Genomic DNA, 19,693 nt, shown 5'->3' with positions numbered 1-19,693 from the left:
AAGATTATGCTCAATCAAATATGGGGCCAGACAAAGAAAAAATTAAAAAAAAAGTCATAAACACTTTTTGTAGGTGGTGACATCCCTTCTCTGCTAAAGTACACATTGCTAATAAAACTATTTATTTGCATTTTTAATGGATATATTTATTGACATCCATACAATTTTCTAGTCCAAAATAAGGATAGTATTAAATTTTAAATTCAAGTAAACTGTAGAGACAATATCAGTGTGAAAGGAGATACCCACACAGATGCTATTCTGAACAACACACAATGTTAATGGGGAAAATGGAAGTAACTGGAGTTCCAGTAAAAAGGAATTGCAAGATATTTGTATTACAGACCTGGATAATACTGAGGATTTCATCATAGGTGCAGTGTTCTCCTTGGCAATTCACTAGGAAGTCGTTCAGCTGCTGGATTCCTACTCCAAACACTCCCAGTGATGTGCTTTCAACTCCAGTACCATTGGTTACGATGCTGGCAGCAGCAATAGCATCAGATATTTGCCTCTGGTTGTCTGATAGCTGCTGCCTGCTCTTAATGAACAAACCAAGGTCTGAAACATTTCTAGTCAACAAATCTTAAAAAAAAAAATGAGGAAATAACAGTATAAGCTAAACAAATTATGTGTATTACATATCCTGTATAGAAGATAATCTAGTATACAATACACACAAGTATCTCACTGGGTGTTTTAGCAGTAAATTAGAACAAAATCTCATTTCTACCCACTAATAAAAGAGAGAATTAAGCATGCATGTGAGCAGATTACAAGTATCCAATTACTCTGAACAAAATCCTGGAACCTTTAACACGGATCCACAGCCTCTTACACACCCAGGATTCTCCTGCTCCATCTCATCACCACAAATAGCCTCAAAGCCTTGCCTTCACTGTGTGCAACCCCACACCCTTACTGTTCAATTGCCCTTTATCTTCTTCCAGTTTCATATGCCAATTGTTCCGCACCCTCCCCACAGGTTGCTTGGCAGAAAGACTTTTCTTAACATGTGGCGAAAATCCCAGACTTAGATTATGGTAACTGAGGAATGCAAAGGGGGACAGAGGCTTCCTTCCCCTTTATCCCACATAAAGCAGATCCACTAGGAAAGTAGATAAGAAAAGAACAGCCAAATGGGACACAGGGCACAGCCTCTTCATTTCTCCTCCCTATATTTGCTCAGTGTTTTAGCCTTTCCAGGACTCCTGCAATCTGTACAGATCCCTGAGCTCAGCCATTCAGCAACAAGTTTTATTCCTCTGCTATTACCAGTTACAAATATATCTGGCTAATGGAAAGCTGGAATATTTTTCTTTCCCTTCATTTTTCTCTTATAGCCCACTAACTAGTATTAGTGGAGGCATGGCAGCAGTCCTCTACTTACACTCGTAACTGATAAGGAGACTGACTGAGACACATTTTATTAAGTGAAATAACTGAAGCTGCTCAGTAGTCTAACAATTGCATTTTTCTCCTTAACAAACCTAAATCAGGCTGGAATCCACAGCTATTTTCATCAATCTTCAAATTAGTATAAAGTGGAGCAGGCTCTAAGCCAGATCGATTGCAAGGCACAGCGTAAACATCAAAAAGGTCTTTCAGATCCTTGCGGCTACGGACACTGCAAAAAGAACAGAAAAATTCAATTTTTGCTCTTTTACAAACTTGGATGAATGAAATTAGTACAGAAAAAAAAATCTTTTACCTGAAAGATTTGAAGAGCTCTACAAATTCCACAAAAGTCATGTTACTATCAGACACCATGAAGTTCTGAAATCCTTTCATTCCTCCTTTGACACGGCCATGCCAGCTACTGCTGCTCCATGTGCTAAATCAAAAAAAGACTGCTGTAGTTTAGTTACATTAAACTTCTACTTAACTGAAATATTATGCATTAACATATTAACAGCTTATTTGTGCTCTCCTTAATGCATTTATTACCAGTATCTGGAAGAAGCAAATAAAGCACCATCTTCTAAGATGCATAATGATGTTTTCTACCTTCTAGGTTTATAGCAGCTATTTTTTTTCTTCAAGACAACTGTAAACTTTATCAGAATGAATAACATATATTATTTTAAAACTTAATTTAAATTTTTAAATAATATAACTTTTAAAATTTCATGTGGAAAAAGGCCTGATGTACATGGCACAAATGAAAGCACTTATTTTCCCTTTAAAGAAAACAATGCCAAGATTCTTGTAATGCAGGCTGTGTATAAGGTCCATTGAAGACAAAATAATAAAACAGATTGTTCTGTAACTGCAATCATTAATCTAAGTTGTGCAGCTGAACATTTCTGAAGTAGAACCAGCACATTTCCAAAAGTCACGTCCCAAAATCTTTGACTTCTAGAGGATTTGCACTAATAAGTACAGTTAGTCCTTACTTGAGCACTATGAACAAGTCCTTAGTGAACTACATGGAGTAACTTGCAATGAGGGGCTGAGATGCAGAGCCCCTTCCTGGGCCTAAACACCAATGAACACACATTACAGGAATGGGATCTGCCAGCAACAGTGCCCTGAAAAGGGCAGGATCTAAGCAACAACACAAATATCAAGAACTATCTAGTTTGAACCATAATTAACTGCACAAGTTACAGTATTTCCTTCAAAATATCAGATCACATGTCAGATTTCATTGCTCTGTAATGTTCAAATATACTGATCCATTCTTCTACGAATTTTGCCATCAGGCTCAGTACAAATAGTTCAGACAGCTGTGATGGAAAAACAGGACCAGCTTGTTGTCCAGTACTCCTAAGGACATGCCTGCAAGCAGGTGACTTTCCACACAAATAGGCTGGACCAGATTCCTGAGTTCACTCCTGGCAATGGATGGATGCATGCAATTGAAAACAAAGTGTGATTTAAAAGTATTAAAAAATGCCATCTACTTTAGTTGATAATATTGGATTTGTTTGACATCACTATGGAAAGTACTGACATACTGCATAAAACTTTTTTAGCTAAAATAATTCCCAGCATTTTTATAAGACAGGAAAAATAAACCATGATGAGGAAAGCCTCTAGATTCCAGAAAACAGATTGGAACTGCAGAGTACCAAATGGGAGACCAAGAGCAGAAGAAAATGCTCACCATTTCACCCAATCTGATCACTAAAGATTATCTTCCAGAGTAATGGGAAAACAATACAAACAAAAGGTTTAAATAAAAAAGCCAAAATCCAACCACCAAAATTGCAATTAGTAGCAATCTGGATTGACTGCTGAGTGAGGAGGTTTACTCTCTCTTCCCAAAAAAGCCACCATCTCTAGTTTTCTGTATACTGTCCTCTGTGTCCCAGGATCTTATCAACCATCCTCCTGCTTCCTCCACTTTACAAGCAGCACTAGATTTCCAAGGAACTTGGAAATTCATCAGATGCCCATCTGCTTGGAAGGAATGACAAAGGCAGCTGCAAGCTACTTGTGTTCAGAATAAAACTCTCTCCAGTGCTCCAAATTTATTAATGGCTCATTAAAACAGGGTCAAGATAATGGGTCAAATATGTCAAAGACTCCTTCAGGACAGATGAAACAGCCATAAGGTACATCCTGAGCAAGTTCTGTCAGGAAGGGTCACAGCAAAGTTGGGACTGCTCTGCAAAGTGATGCTGTGCAAGTGCCAGGCAACGTTGCCAGGGAAAACCTGTGGTAACTGGGGGAGGTCCACAGTGCTTAGCTACACACAGATCCATGCAGAAACCCAGGCCTGAGAGGATTTAAAAGAATATTAGCTGTCCTTTTCCAGGGAATGTGAGTTCTCCATTGAACCTTTTAATCTAATTTAGAGACAACAACTATTTTAGCATAAAAGCAAAAAGCAGATTTGCAAAACATGGAATAATTTTCTAGAGATTGTAAAGCAGTATTTCTTCAGTTCAGTGTAAAATAAAGCTGTTCTCACCATTACCAAAAAAAAAAAATTGCTTACCAAGACAAATCCAAGTTTGTGAATGACAGTGGAAAACAAAAGGAACACAGAGGCTCACAAAGCAGCATTAACCCAACCACACATGTCCACAGGTGACTCTACTAATCCCACCTGTTGCCAAATCCAACTATTTTAAGTATAAATACAATACCCAAGAAATACACAACTGAAACCACTGTACAAGACATGTCTCTACAAATAAAATGTTCTATCAGCAGCAGTAATCCCTTCTATTGTTTACTGTTCTCTCCTGGAACCCCCAAGATTCATATTCATAATGATATTTCAGCAATCCTTCTCCAGAAACGCACTGGAAAGCCTCCTCAGAGACTGTCTTCTTGTATGTTTAAAAGTACTGTCCACATCTCTGAACTATTATTAATACTGTAATTACTACTACCATCACCATTAGTATCTATAGCATGAATATAATAGTGCACTATGATACTGCACATATTGCAACAGCACAACCTTTCACACTGCCTGAGTGGCACAGAAAGGATGAATGTTCAAGAAAAAGACGCCTGTAAGAGATTCCAAATTGGTTCCTCCATTTCCCAATATAGTACTTCAGCCATCACCAGGAATGTCAGCAGAGGCTATTACTCCCTCAGGTAGAAATTATTTATGCTGAGAAACCTCAGAACCTCAGCTCACACATCTATAACATTTCTGTTGATTTTCACTATTCAGAAAATGCCTATAATGTTTTGGAGAAGATCTGGAGAAAGAGTTAATCTCTGTATTTGTGCAGCTTTGGAACAGCATTCCAATCTGCTTCTGTAACAGATATAAACTGAAAACATGCTGCTCAGGGACTTGCTACAAAGCCATCCTCAGATTCATGGCATTTCAGCTTAAATGTCTTGTGTTCTCCTACAAATGTGTTTTAGATGTCTACAAAAAGGCTAATGACATTTCTGGTGCTGTTTTTGTCAGATTTTGCCAGTTGGGCACAAACCCCACATTAGATAATAAATAAGTAATAGTAGCTTCTTTTCTTTTTTCCATCAAATGGATTTTGCCCTTACCTAGACTGACTTTTGCTTGATGATATTACAGGAGAGGAGACTGGTCTTGCTGGTGAAGATGATGTGGCTCCTAAGCTGGGAGATCCAGATGCTGTCAGAGAGTGAGCTCTTCTTGATGGAAGGTTGTTAGATGGAGAAGCATTAATAATAATATTTTGATCTAAGGAAAAAATAAAGTTTTCATCACAATTACATTTGGCCCAATAAAAATGCTTTTGTCCAGGAGACCTATATGAAAATTCATTAAAACACAGTAAGACACTAGCAGGATTCCAGCTTTGTCCCAAAACAGTTAAAAAAGTATGTACTGAACAACATTACGAATGTATTTTATCTGAATAGAAAGGGAATGCTACTGAAACTAAATGAAAGAACAATCATGAACAACTAAAGAAATTAATTTCAGAGTCCACAGATTTGGAGTTTCAACTGCAAAAGTAGCTTTATAAGTTTATTTTTAACACTACAAAAAATATCTGTCTAAAAAGGCTTTGAGCAAAACCTTGACAGATTTTTAATTACTGAAGCAATATATTTACCTGGTTCTTCTTGTTCATCAATATCTTGGGGATCTGAACCACTTCTATTACGATATTCCTTACAGCTTTTTGCCTTCCGAGTTGCCATTTCATCATCAGTGGCCTCTCCACTTTCACCCTAAAATAATGAGCATAATAATAAACATCCCAAACCTACTATTTCCACTTCATTTCAGTACAATCTGTAACAAAATCATGAGATAAATCAGCTATTCCTTAGGAAACAGACTCCTGTGAGGCCAGTAACAGTAGAAAAGAGACAACTTAAACAGATGCATAGCATGGGACCATAAGGTGTTACCTCAGTTTGACACCAGACAGAAGATAATGATTGTGCCTCTCTAGAATGCTGCAGCTGATTTTACACTATTTCACTGGTGCACTGGAGCCCTAAAGAGGATGGATCTTGTCATTTGAGAATCTTTCTACCTGCCCACTAGAAAATGTGGGTAGCGCAGAGGTGCTAGTCCTGCATTTTCCTCTCTCCTGCCTATTGTTGAAAGCAGTTTAGTCCAGGAAAAGAGGAGACTGTCAGACTAGGTCATGTTCCTGTCACCCAAACAAGACAAAATGCAATCTAATGCAATGTGGAATAACAATGGTAGTGTTTTTCGAAACATGAAAGCATAAAGGATTAAAAAAAATTACACCACCCTCCAGACACCACTTTGCATGTTAAGATTTTTATCACCACCAGTATTTTTTCTTTATACTGAGGTAGCACTCAAAGGCTGCAAGAAGATTCTGTCCCATTCTGTTAGCCCTGGCACCTACACATCCTAACAACGCTGCAAGCATGAGATAAGAACAAACTACTGGAAAATAATAATCCTCAAACCTGAAATGACAATAAACAGTTTAAAAATCATCATCATCATCATCATCATCAAACTTCTTTTCTCTGGTTCTGAACACAGCTACAGAGTGACTGCAAGGAGGAAACAAAACACGTGAATAACAAAATATTCTACCCTGATGAGTACTTTCTTCTTTTTCTTAGCTGTACTGATTCCCAGAGTGTTGTTCCTCTGCACATTGGGCTTCTCAGTGCTTTTGGTGAGAGATCCCGTGCCTGTGCTTCTTGCACTCCATCGTCTGCCTCCAAACAGCTCAACAGCCTGAGCCAAGGTTGGGCCTTCAAACCTTCCATCCTCCTACAAAGATTCTCAGTGTTAACAAAACAAGGAGAATAAGGACACATTTTTAAAGCAATAATATAGATCTCTGAGGAACCAATGAAAGAAACATCAAGAGGAGACAATTTCTGATTACTGAGTGAATTCCCCAGGGCTATTTTGTTTGCTGCTTTGGGGATGTTTTTGGCCCTAACTATTATCACTCATTATTTTCGTGCCCTTTTAAACTACAGTCATTGTTTTTTCCTTAAAAAAATACTTATTTCAAAACTCCAAATATATGAAGAGCTTTGTAAGAAAAAAAATTTAACCTCAGTGTATTGGACACTTGCAAGGTTTGACATAACCTTGTGTGGAGAATCAGATCTTGCTGCTTAATCCGTGTTACAAAATTGGAGATTTAGTGTTAATCTTTAATCTAATCTTACTTAAGATGGAAACTAATTGCATTACATTAAGTTGTTGATATTTTTAAACTTTTTTATAGAGAATCACAGCATTTTTTACCTGGTAAAGGCTGACATACTGTTTCCGTAGCCACTGTAGTCTTTGATCAGGGAATCTCCTCATTTTTCTTACAGCTTTAGTCAATTCCAGCAATCCATCATACAGCATTCTGGCAGTGTATTTTGGAGCAACAAAGTGCAGCAACTTATTATCAGTAGTCTGAAGTCCATAAAGTAGTGTTATACCATTTTCTTCAAGGGACATATTGCAAAGCTTATTTTGAACACACACAGTGTGCATATCAATGCCTGAGTGCCCCATATATACTGCCTTGGCAGAAAACAAGTCCAAAAAGCCTTCCACCAGCCCAGTATTACCAAGAAACTGGTATTTACCAAGCTCAGCAGTATTGCCCAGCACACTCAGTTTTGCCTTAGCATTTGCAGGGCAAACTGTGGTGGGTTTTGTCCAAGTCAAAGTACTATTGTCAGGCTGGAGCTGGAGGAAGCAGCGAGCGGAGAGATGTGTCTCCTGGTCGTAATGAATGACGGTCGCCCCTTGCTGCATGAACTGATGGACGTCAGCCCGGATGGACAACACGTACCAGGGAATGAGCTCTATCCCATGGCAGAAAGCCTTTTGCTGCTCTTCTGTTGAACTGGTGTCCCATTCTTTCAACTGCTCAAATATGTCACTTTCAGAGTCTGAAAGATCTCCAATGAGAAATCTGCAAGTGAGCAAAGATGAGAGATTTATATTTAGTGATACATGTACTGACTTGTGCTATGCTTGATGAATATTTTTTCTGCTGTAGTTTAAATGAAGGGAATACTATCATCACTATATAATTGGGACTTACAAGAACTTGTGTAGTTTTTGAAGTACTATAATTTATGTTAGTGCAATTTTGCATCAGGTAAGAGATGCTGTTACAATTACTTGTAACTCCTGAAACAATAACATTATACTTTCCTAGACCTTTCCAAACTTTGCATTAATAATAAAGAGTGTCTGATTGGTTCTTAAGGCCAAGTGATACCAGTTTTTAAATCCTCTGTGTAAGATTGCTTCAGCTGAAATATTAAGTGCCATATGTGGAAACTGTTAGAGGATATAGCACATTTCAGACAGGACTTCTAATCTCTGTTCTATTACTGATTTAATGTGCAGACCTTTCACATTGTATATTATTCTGATTAAAATAAGTAAAATATTGGTTAAAATACATATCTTCCTCATAAGAATGCACAAATAATTTTATCAGATACTTTCCATAAGAAATTTTATTTTACTTAAAGAAAATATTAACATAAACTTGTATGCAGCAGCCAAAATTTCTGATATATTTTGCCAAAATTAGAAACAGTAGATAAAGAACAACAATACTGAGCTAATAGGAGAGGTACTTAAAATGAAATGTCTTCCCTGCAGAAGTCTCTAACATGTCTAAATGCAGAAATGTTCAATATGCTCTTTGGGTACTTCAGTGAACATAAACAAGGACAAACTGTTCTGTGTACAACAGAACTAATCAAGCACATTTTCCTAAGGATATCCAGGCAATAAAATAAAAACCATCTTCTTCTACATATCCTTCAAGATATCTTGTCCTAATACCCTCTTTGCTTCCCCTTCTTAGCACCGCAGTACTCCTAGTTCCTGCCCCTTACCTACCAACTAAGCCAAAGATGACTCATGTCGTGTTTCCAAGTCACATACACCATCTCCCCGAGTGCTAAACAGCACAGATGATCATCAGCTTTTCCTCAAACTCTCCTCTACCTGGATGACAAATTAATCTGAATTTTTCCCTCATTCTATACAGCAATGATTCCTCTATGAATTTATTAATGGGTGAGATCTCTGTCTCTTCACCAAATTTAAAAAATAGTGGCAAACAGGTAGAGGTTTTATTGCTTGTTGTGAAGGGACTGACAAAATAACTGCATTGGTCTTAAGTGTAGCCTAGTTTCTTTAAGAAATGTTGCTACAAATAAAGGTCATGTGTTTTGACTGAGCTGATATAAATTGTCTTACTAGACATATGTAAATTGAAATATTTATCTGTATTATATAAAATTACATTTTAAAATGAAACAAAAACTGAAGCAGCTCTTTCTCCCCTACGCCCTCAAAACAATGGAACAGGTCTCTGTACAAATGCTGTAGCATGTATTTGGAGAGCAGCTGTGCATGGCTGGAGGAGTCTATCACAGCAGAGGCAGCAATGGCAGAGCTTTGCTGATGCCTGGTTTCACATGTTGCAGGCTGCAGACTGGAACATACAAGAAGCAGGTAAGCCAAGCACACACAGAAATGGAGCCTCTGACACGAGCTGCCAAAAGCGACACCGCTGCCAATTCCTGAGAGCACTTACAGAGCCTGGGCTGGACCCGGGGCTTTCTTTACATGTGCTGCCCTGAGAGGCAAGGAAATGAAAAGTAAAGAAAACAGTGACACAGATTGCAGTTTTAGAGGAGAAAATTGCAAGGTATACAAAAAGAAAAGAAAACCCCTGACGTTTTCCACCACTATTTTATACGCTATTTACCATAATTGGAAAAGTTTAAATGTGAAGATAAGATGAGGCTAATGAAGCAATGATTCAAAGTAAGGAGTATCTTCATAGGTCACTCAATAATTAACAATTTCATAAAAACTCTACTTCAAATTTGGTTGGTGTTTTTTTCCCCATTTTCCTGCACACCTTTATTTTTTGTAAATTTATTAATCATCAGAACAGAGTTCTAAGAAAGATTAATGTTTGACATTTATCTGGCATGTACAGAAATCAAGGGCAATTAGCTGGGTCACTGACTACAGAGTGATGGAGCTTATTTGCTAACGCAACTAGGAAAGTAATTATACCCATTGCCCACTGATTTTATTAGATGCCTTTCATTTTCTTCAAATCAAATTAACCTACCAGCTTTGGTGCATTCATGTTCCACAATACTAATCCAAATCATCAAAAGAAAAACTAATTGAAAATCTTTCTTACAATTACAAAGTAATGAGAAACATGTTTTGCAGTGTATTTTTCTGCCTTTATGACCACAATGTTACAATTATCAGATAATGCATAATTAGGGTATAATTTGGATTTTATAACACTGTATCCAAATATGACAGGTCTCACCAGAAAGAGGACTAAATTTCTTCCTTAGAACCCTTTAGTTATTCATAGGAATAAAAATAAACCAAACACAGCCTCCATACAAGTACAGCAGAACATGGCTCATCTGCCTCTGTAGCAATTTGCTCCTGTGCCTCACTCAGTTCTCTGCATGCCCAGGAACAACATGGCAAGTGAAGAAGGAATTTCCAAAGCCTGTGAGACACTTGAGTTAAATCAGTACTTTCAGAACTATTCTCCTACAAGTATTTTACTGCTAAAATCAGTATTTACTGCATCAGAAGTACAGATATTCATAACTGAGTAGGTAGTGGCCTGAACCAGGAAACACAACTTTAATTACCTATCTGCAGTTTTGTTCATTTAAATTTTAAATGTTCCTTTCAGATTCATACTGGGATTTTTAAAAAACTGAATTCCTACTTTAGTTTGGAGTGCAACTCACTATATTACATTTATGAATAAAGCATAAGTAATTTACCAAGAAATTATTTCATAAAGACATAAAAAAAGGAACTCCATTTAATTTCTATTTTGTTCATCCAAGTGAAGTGTTTATATGCCTCATGTATTCACCATTTGAACTGCAATCTGCAAGTTGATCTCAAGGCATATTAATTAACAAAAAATAATTTCTGGAAGAAAGTATTAGTACTTGAAAGTATTACTTGAAGTAAGTGAAGAGACAGCATACGTGGGCAGAGAAGTGGGTCTGTCTTTCTTGGCTTAATCTAGTGCACCACTTCCCAGAAGCAGCTAAAGCCAGATGTGAATAATTCTATTAGAAACCATTCTTTCAGGAAATCACGATGATTTATTTTAAATGAAATTTAGAATTACATGTTAATGAAATAAATGCATTTTAAACAGGAAGATAGCAGTTGCCTCTCAGGCAGTCACTTTTTATATTCAATGTTTAAGTAGGTGAAGTAAGTTGGATAGTTCTGAACATATTGATATTTCTGACACACATTATCAGTAAAATAACTCAAGCAGTGACTTAAGCATGTTTTTATGCAAGCCCTCACGTAATTTTACAATGCTTTACCTCAGAGCAGTAAAGTTCTGTTACTTAATTTGAAGTTAGTCTAACACAGTTACTTAGTTGAAAGCTGACCTGACCCACCTATGTCTACATGGGCTTTGCAATGAAACTTCTCTGCAAAGCAACAATCTAGAACATCCTGTGATGTCCTAAGTTTTACATTTCCTGTATTTCCCGCTGGTGACAAGTACAGTCTTCAAGAGTCGTCTTCAAAGTGAAATCAGACTGAACACTGCCTTTTTTTACACAGAGCACAATGAAGTAAACTTCTTTGCAAAACAGCAGGACTAACAGCAACCTGAAAATTCAAAATATGTACTCACACATGAATGTTTCCTGGACAAAACTGAAACCCCTCAAAGTAACATGTCCTTAAAAGAAGAAGTCTTTTGAAGGATAATAAATAACCCTTTTTTTTGAAGGGGCCAGAACACTGCCTGAGCATGCAGAATATAATGTTCTGAGCTCTGATAGCAAATATGTCCTGGTGCTATTCCTGTCGCTAGAGATCAAAATTGTAATTGTAACTGTGGATTTTTAAAGCTCTCTGTGTAAGACAAAATGGATTTACCCTTATCATGAGAGGAAGTAACTACATCATGAGGGAAAATACAGCTATACAGAGAGTTTCCAAGCAGTTGAGTATCAGGGGAGAAAAGTTCTGAACTGGAAATGGGTAAATACAAGGAAAGATGCTGAAGTTGCTCTTATTTCAAAAGGCAAGCCTTGGTAAAAGAAAATCAAAGACCAAATCCATGACATATAGAAGTGGTGACAGTAAATAAAATGAGACCTACTGGTAGCGGTTTTTGTCCTTCAAGGAGTTTTTCCTTGAGCTGCTCCCTTCACTGACATTATCTTCACCCTCTTCAGACTCCAAACTGCGATTGCAGCTCCGAATTGTTTGAAAGATATTGTTTGTTGTTGATTCTTTTTCTGGATTATTTAAACCATCCTGGCCTACTCGTTGTAGGAAATTATCTTGTCCACTGTAATCTGAAACAAACTATAGAGATATTTAAAAGATTAGTACAGCTACAAATAGAACATTGTATCATCTACTTCTCACTGTAGGAATATTTACTATTAAGAACATTTAGTGTATATTTCCTATTTGCTTCCCATGGGATTTTGTACCTACTTGCAATACAAAACAGACCAAATAATTTCATAAATCAAGCAAGATAAGTTAAAACTCCTGAAAACCTAAAAAAAAGGCTTCGTCTTTAATGTTTCATCTAACAGGGGCATTTTTCTTTTCAAACCACAATAACAGAACTCATAAGAATAGTTTCTTTCCATAGAGCAAAAGCTTGATCTGCTGAGCTTCTAAATTCTGTTTTTAAGAAACCACAAACTTCCAATTCCCACTTAATTAAGTAGAAGGTCGGAGTATTTAGCAGAAAATAGTAACACATTTCAGGTTTCACATACTTACTTAATCCACAGTATAATCAAGATCCTTTATTAGTAATGCTGATTTCTCAGTACTCTGATATTGAACTAGGTAGAAACAACCAAATCTAAATTGCCAAGGAACTAAAGGAATTAAATTGAGGTCCATGTAAATGAGTAGCCTAGTAACAGTCTGGTTTAGAAAACTTAATTTGATGATGCCTATGGGTAAGATTATATAAAATAAAGCACTGGCTAAGAACATAACATCCTAGAATATTTGTCTCATTTACCTCTAGTGTTTCATCCTGGGAGTTATATCGTGGACAGAGTCTGATGAGGCTTGATGCTCCATCCAAAACTTCACAGAGCTCTTTTAAAAAGACACCACAGAAAGGAACAACTTTGCAGCCTGGAATATTGAGTGCCCGGTTGACCACTTTCCTGTATTCAGATGATGACTCATGCTGTGCCATAGCATCCTTCAGACTTCGCATGGTTTCAATATCAGACTGGTCCATAAATTGCCACATTTTTAAAACCTTTCTAGACCTATTGCAAGAAGGGATCACAAAATTTATTACATTTCAACAACTTACCTTCAAGTCCAACATCTGCAGCATATATGTAATAGAGAAAATCATAATTGCACAGAGATGAATGAAATCAAGACCATTATTTTTATAAAAATTCTCCTTTTGAATAATCAAAGAACAAAACTAAAAATGAGAAACTAGCAGTCTGATCTACTGGAGCAGTATTTCACATTTTTATAAAAGCCCAGCTGCATAAAACACACCAGTAGGCTTTCTAACATTTTTATTGTGTCGTTGCCTAAAATTTCTAAGGGCTCATAAAGAAATAAGAAAAGATTGAGGAAACAGCATAAAGATAAATCAGATTGTTTCTTACAAATTCCTTCAACTATATTATGAACAATCCATAAAGTAAACAAAAGTTGGAGAGTTTTAATTAAATTTATTTTTACGAATTTACATTGATTTCTTCCCTGATTTACTCACAAATTATTCAATTTCACAGAAATAAGGAAGTCAGGACCATGTTTAAGCTCTCAGGCATCAGTACAGAGTTGTAGCTGAAAAGAAATTCTGATTTCCAACAGAAATAGCTGCAAGGACTATGAGTACCTCTGGGAGTTCTTTTACCTTCTGAACTGTATGTCTGTGTAATCACATGCCCTTTCCTCCCACCCCTGGCCTCAGACATACCAAAAGATCCAAAGATACCTCACTGTAGAGTGCCCTTAACCCCACTTTCCATCCCTGTCCTGAAATGCTGCTCATCAGCACTAACCCTCCTCTCCCTTCTCTCCTGCACTGTGCAGATGCACTGGAGACAAAATTAAGCCCTTAATTGGCCTTGCATTTTCCCTCATAACTTATATGGCTTAGAGCTGGTGGATGAATTCTGCTGAAATATACTCCCCACGCCTATGAGTGTCCCAAAAGAGCTTTATATACCAAAACCATAAACAAATAGCTCAGTGAGGTCCTTACTGAACCACAAAGAACAGCAATGCAAACACTTTACAGCTTTGTTACACAAACATATTATACAACGAGGGTCAAAGCCAAGAGATAGGAAACTTGATCTTAACTCTTCCCTGTTCAGAGGCACTTGCTGCCCTCTGAAGTGCCAGTGCTAAGGCACTGCCTTCCTGCTCCCCTGGCCCTACAGGAACCTGTCATTCCAGAGGAAAGCACACCGCGAGCCCCCATTCTCTCCTCCTTGAGATAATGCAGACCATGCAGATAATAAGACCATGACAGCATGAGATCCCAACATCAGTCTGTGTAAGTAAATCAGAGGAATTAAACACAGGTTTGGCTGTTTGGTCTTTTGAGGGTTTTTTGTAATTTTCGGGTAGTTTCTGTTTTACACTTAAGACTGATCCTTTTAAAGCATCACCATGATCATGCTGCACTTGTATTCTGGAGACTCCAACCAAAGGTTACATTAGTTATTGCTCATTAGATAGACCACAACTGCTTTCCCACCTTCTTTTAACATTTTTTAAAATTTCTGTTAAAAAAAGTTTTGCAATGCAATATATTCAACATGCACCAGGAAAACGGATGGAGTTCTCAGAGCATTTTGAGAAAAAAGAAAGGGTTTAGCATGCTTCATTTTTCAAAAAGGGATTACTAGAAAGTCACAGCATGAGATGATGTGGCTTAGCCATGGATTTTTGTTTAGTTTCATTGTTCTCCAGAGACATCTGCTTAACAGAAGCTGCAATGCAATCTATCACTGAAAAGCCATTTAACAAAAAAGAGTTGCCAGTACCTTAGCCCTGCCAGGAATTCCATTACAGCATTGTAGTTGCCCATATTCCAGCAGCACTTTGCCACATGTACTAAGTATGAGAAGACTTCTCGTTTCTCCTCCATAGAACCTGCAGTCAGGATCAGCCAGGTCACCCAGGAGCTCACCTGGTAAACCCAAACAGACAGTATGGTCAGCCAAAACAATAACCCTTGGAGCACTCATGCTTCCTTGACAGGTAACATGGGTTTGTTTGGTTTCTTCCATCAGGAGGGTATCAGCCAAAATTCCACTTACAGGCTCATAGCCAAATCACATATGCACTGCAAACACAACCTACATAGTGACATTTACATGGCAACAGTTAAATCATTAATTAGTCTAGAAAAACTTTTATTAAACAAAAATCTACAGCATCTTAATATAAGATATTCTGAATCTGCATTGATGCTACAGAAGAAAATGGACAGCTTCAGCTAGTGCTGATTTCTAAAGCTGCTGGAGAGATCTGCAGTGTAATTTCTCATTAACGTGGCTTATAGATCTCAGTCCCACACAACCCTTGTTAACAATATGAACAGTGAAAGTTGATAAATTGGAATTTTTGGTTTTGGTTAATTTCATAAAACTAGCTGCATTTAATGCACAATTTTGCTAATTCCTACATGCACTGAACATTTCAGGTATTTTGCATTATTTGTTTGCAAGATCACTAATCAAGCAAATAAAAAGAATTCTCATCTTTCAAAGTGTGCCCATACTACCAACTTCTCTTTGGCAATTAATGCTGGAATCAGAAATCAACTCACTACATGATTCTGTTTGTATTTAAACAAATAAGAATCAACCCTTCATTTTATCAGTGTGCAGATTTTCTTTCCAGTTTATGTTCCCACAATATCCATAAAAAGTAGCTATATTTCACATGGAAAACTAATTTAAACCAACTGTTTCTTTTTACAATATGACTCCCTGGAGGCTTGATTTTTGTCATTGTGTAAACACTTAGGAGGCAATAAACGTGATTTGTTTACTGACACTGTGTTCCATTCTTTGGTCCTGAAGGACTCAAGTGTTTACAGATAATACCAGTGTGAAGAGAGGCTTGTAACAATTAGGAAACACTAGTTCACCCCTCAGGGGCCACAGACTTTTATTTTAAAAACCAAGCATGTGAAATAAAATGTAAATGCATTAGTACTAACAGGAAAATAACCCTCCTGAAAATATATAGGGCTTCTATTTATGCATATCTATACAGACTCTGTGTTCCAAGCCACCTGCTTCTGAGGGAGGAAAATCAAAGACTACAAAAAATCTAAGTTACTATTTAACCTGTCTGAGGGCAACATCAATCAAGAACAGTAAAGGAGAAATGTCCATGTGAGAAGAAAAGTCATACATCCTATACAGAAAAAAAATTAAAAGCCACACTTTTGGGACAGAATTCTTGAAGATTCATTCACTGGGGACATACTCGGGAGTGAGGACAGTGACTATGGGGATGCTGCAATAGGTTGTGTGCATCAGGGGCAGCACACTAACCACTGCAGCAGCTCAGAATGAGATTCTGAATTCAGCTGAAATTTTATTTGGTGTATTTACTTAGTTACTCCGAAAATATAAAAACTCAATTGACCAAGAAGCGCATACCCAAAGAACATGAAGGTATGGAAAATACAAACCATCACAGAACTGCATGGCACGGGCATCAAATGAGGGCAAAACCAGAATAAAACGTAATAAAACAAATCCATTAAAAAATCAGAAACTGTGAAACAGAACAATCAGATCTGTGGCACAGATTTGTTTTTGTATGCTGGAATAAAGCAACATATTATTCTTGGAGATTATTCTCATTTTCCAGAAATGGCTCTGTTAGGGAATGGAACTGCTAAACATGCAATCTCACAAAAAATTGATATTTGTTTGCTATGCAATACCAAATGTGGTAATGACTTGATTAATAAGGTTTAAAAAGTTTTAATGAATCATATAATTTTAAACAGATATGTTTTAATCTAAAGTAGTAAAGATGTAATGATCAGGAGAAAACACTATCAAAATTGAGAAAGAATATTTAAATAGGCAACTGACTTCAGACTCCCTGTTAACAGGAAACCTTTAAACTAGAGCAGCCACTTGATGAAATTCTATTTAATAGAGAGTTTAAGATCACTATAAACCGCATGATGAACTTTTACAATTCGTAAACACAAACAAAAAACTATAAAGGGCAGCATGGGTGAGCCTTTGCCGACTTGAGATACTGTATAACATGTAAGAGCAAAAGAAGGGTACAAAAGGCACCAGGAAGTTCACGCTCACTCCTCCTGTTGGACAACAATAGAGGAGTAGAAAACATTTTAAAAAATCTTTCATTAAACAAGAAAAAAAGGTATCTGAATCTTTTCATTCTAAAATAGAATAGACAAAGGCAGATATAACCGACTGGGTAGAATCAGGGGACAGAAGTGAGCATCTAAGACACATACCACTCCTGAGAAATAATGAACATGCCTGCCTTAGAAATGCTGGTATTTTAATTTTTCCTGGAACAGATGGTATTCAAGAAATAACAAACTTATCAAATTTTCATTGAAATGGGAGTTCAGAAGTGAGTTTCCTCAGATGCTGTCCATGTACAGCTGAGCTAGATGCACCTCACACAAAAGCAGAGAACTCTATAGGTACTAATTTTTTGGTGGCTGTGGAATTCATCTGGAAGCTGAATTCAGAATCCTACTTTGGCAAGCTATTAGCATAGATGGTATTTTGATGTGGCACAATTTCTCTGTCACTAAATCCAGGGATTTCTAGCAGGGGAAGAGAGCAAAGGGAAGCTCCATCCTGGCAAGCTCCGACTCCTGGACACTCCAGCCAAGTGGATACAGAACAGCACCTCCTCTTGCAGCACTTCCCTCTTGGCTGGCTTGCAGAGCCACGTCCCCAGCTGCAGCACAGCCGAGGAACACCTGACCTCAGGATGCAGCACCATCAGCTGCCTTGGTACCAGGCTGCCATGACATCAGCACGAGAGCTTCAGGGCTCAGGCAGCGCCTGAGCACACACAGCACATCCCAGCCAAGAGTGCACAGGAGTAGCCTTGCCAAGGAGATCAAAATGCATTGCAAGTATTTGTCAGAAAGAGCAGTAAAGCTTTTTGGACTAAGTTTTTGTGTTGGACAGTACTTCCAACATCAGATCATGATCTACATTTCAACACAGTAATCACTATTTCCTTAGTTTACTCTTTTTTTTCACACTTGACTTACATAGTTCTGTTTATGTAAGTCATTTTAAGCTCCCTTCAGAACAGAAATCATCACAGCAAACCTATAATTAGATTTCCGCTGCACTGCTGATGAGTCTGAAAAGCATGAGAAAATGTATCCTGGCTTTGTTACCGTAACCCACATGATGGCAAGACACAAGAAAAGTAATAAATTAACACACAATCCACTCAAACAAGTAGATAATAACATCAGTCTTTTCATTCAGATGGATAAAAATGAGTGACATTCAGGATTACTGGACACTAATATTAAGTACTAAACCAGTCAAACTGAACAGATATTTGCTTAAGATTTAAATATTTTCTGGTGCCCTAATAGAAGCACTAACAACATTGAGCCAGATAAAGTTCAGATACATAGAAAGTAGTCTCATTTGCAAAGTTTAAGAGATATAGGAATCTCCTTCAAATGCGAATCCGAGCACACAGGACCTGTATCGATGTCCTGGCAATGCAAGCTATACTGAGCAATATGTACTACGGTTTGTAGTACAAAAAGATCTGTACAGTTTCAGGTTTTCTGAAATTATCTTTTTATATAATTGCTACTATTTTAACTGCACCAAAATCTGCTGCATTCAATAACTAATTTAACTATTTTTTAGAAGTTTGTTTGGCTTACCTTACTTTGATCAAAGACTTCAAGTAAATTCAGGTTAGCTATTGCTAATGCACTTAGGAAAGGCATATTTTTACTCAGTGTTATTATTTTTTACTTTTAAACATGAGAAATATATATCAGTCACTAAAAATGTAAAATGAGCCTATGTTTTTGATTACCCAATTATTGGACTCCCTCTGATTTCAAGACAAATCTATATGCAGGCAAATATTTACCAATTTGTCAGGGCCAGGATATAGCTTATTACTGAGGGTCAGCTGCTTTTACTAATAAAACATGAAGGACATGAAAGAGACACTCCTGATGGAACTTGATCCTCAAGTTATGGTACATGACCTTAAATCACTGTACAAGTGCAACCTACAGGACTGTTTATCATTCACTCTATGGGAACCTCGCTCCATGTAGTACACAGGAAGGAACAGCATTTAATGCATGTTGAATTACTAACTGTATCCCTAAATCTGTCGTGGATTTTCCTCAATCATTCTCTTATTTCAGTCTTCTAATACTCAAAATTTAGATTATTCATATAGATATACATATATATTTATATATATATATATGAATTCTTAACTATCCTCTATATACCTGCTAGAGAATGCATTATGTGATTTTTAAAAATGGGAATTAACTTACTTTTTATATTTTATAAGAATGGAAATGTAGTGGTGCTTTGAGGGAGGAAATTATTAACAATTTCTAGCTGCAGTGTGCCGTGTTTTATCATCTGTAGTGTTTTACATTCATTTCACCAGCACTTCAGTTTGTAAAACTTTTACAGCAATTCCCAAGCTACATACTTCAGGGGGTGA

General features: G+C 37.1%; 1 protein-coding gene across 4 annotated transcripts in view; it reads right to left on the bottom strand.

Annotated features, from left to right (window-relative positions):
- PLCE1 (phospholipase C epsilon 1) overlaps nucleotides 1-19,693 on the bottom strand; it is a 139,663-nt gene that overhangs the window by 27,527 nt on the left and 92,443 nt on the right. For all 4 annotated transcript variants that reach the window (XM_064716297.1, XM_064716296.1, XM_064716298.1 and 1 more), the window contains 10 exons: nucleotides 14,983-15,128; nucleotides 12,969-13,227; nucleotides 12,078-12,286; nucleotides 7,160-7,826; nucleotides 6,488-6,670; nucleotides 5,517-5,634; nucleotides 4,978-5,137; nucleotides 1,712-1,834; nucleotides 1,491-1,627; nucleotides 347-585 (listed from right to left, as the gene is read on the bottom strand). In XM_064716297.1, coding sequence (XP_064572367.1) covers nucleotides 347-585; nucleotides 1,491-1,627; nucleotides 1,712-1,834; nucleotides 4,978-5,137; nucleotides 5,517-5,634; nucleotides 6,488-6,670; nucleotides 7,160-7,826; nucleotides 12,078-12,286; nucleotides 12,969-13,227; nucleotides 14,983-15,128 — 2,241 coding nt within the window. The remainder of the gene's footprint in view (nucleotides 1-346; nucleotides 586-1,490; nucleotides 1,628-1,711; nucleotides 1,835-4,977; nucleotides 5,138-5,516; nucleotides 5,635-6,487; nucleotides 6,671-7,159; nucleotides 7,827-12,077; nucleotides 12,287-12,968; nucleotides 13,228-14,982; nucleotides 15,129-19,693) is intronic.

The sequence above is a fragment of the Zonotrichia leucophrys genome, chromosome 6 (assembly GCF_028769735.1).
Source record: "Zonotrichia leucophrys gambelii isolate GWCS_2022_RI chromosome 6, RI_Zleu_2.0, whole genome shotgun sequence".
NCBI classification, from domain to species: Eukaryota; Metazoa; Chordata; class Aves; order Passeriformes; family Passerellidae; genus Zonotrichia; species Zonotrichia leucophrys.
This window is presented reverse-complemented; position numbering and strand designations above follow the sequence as displayed.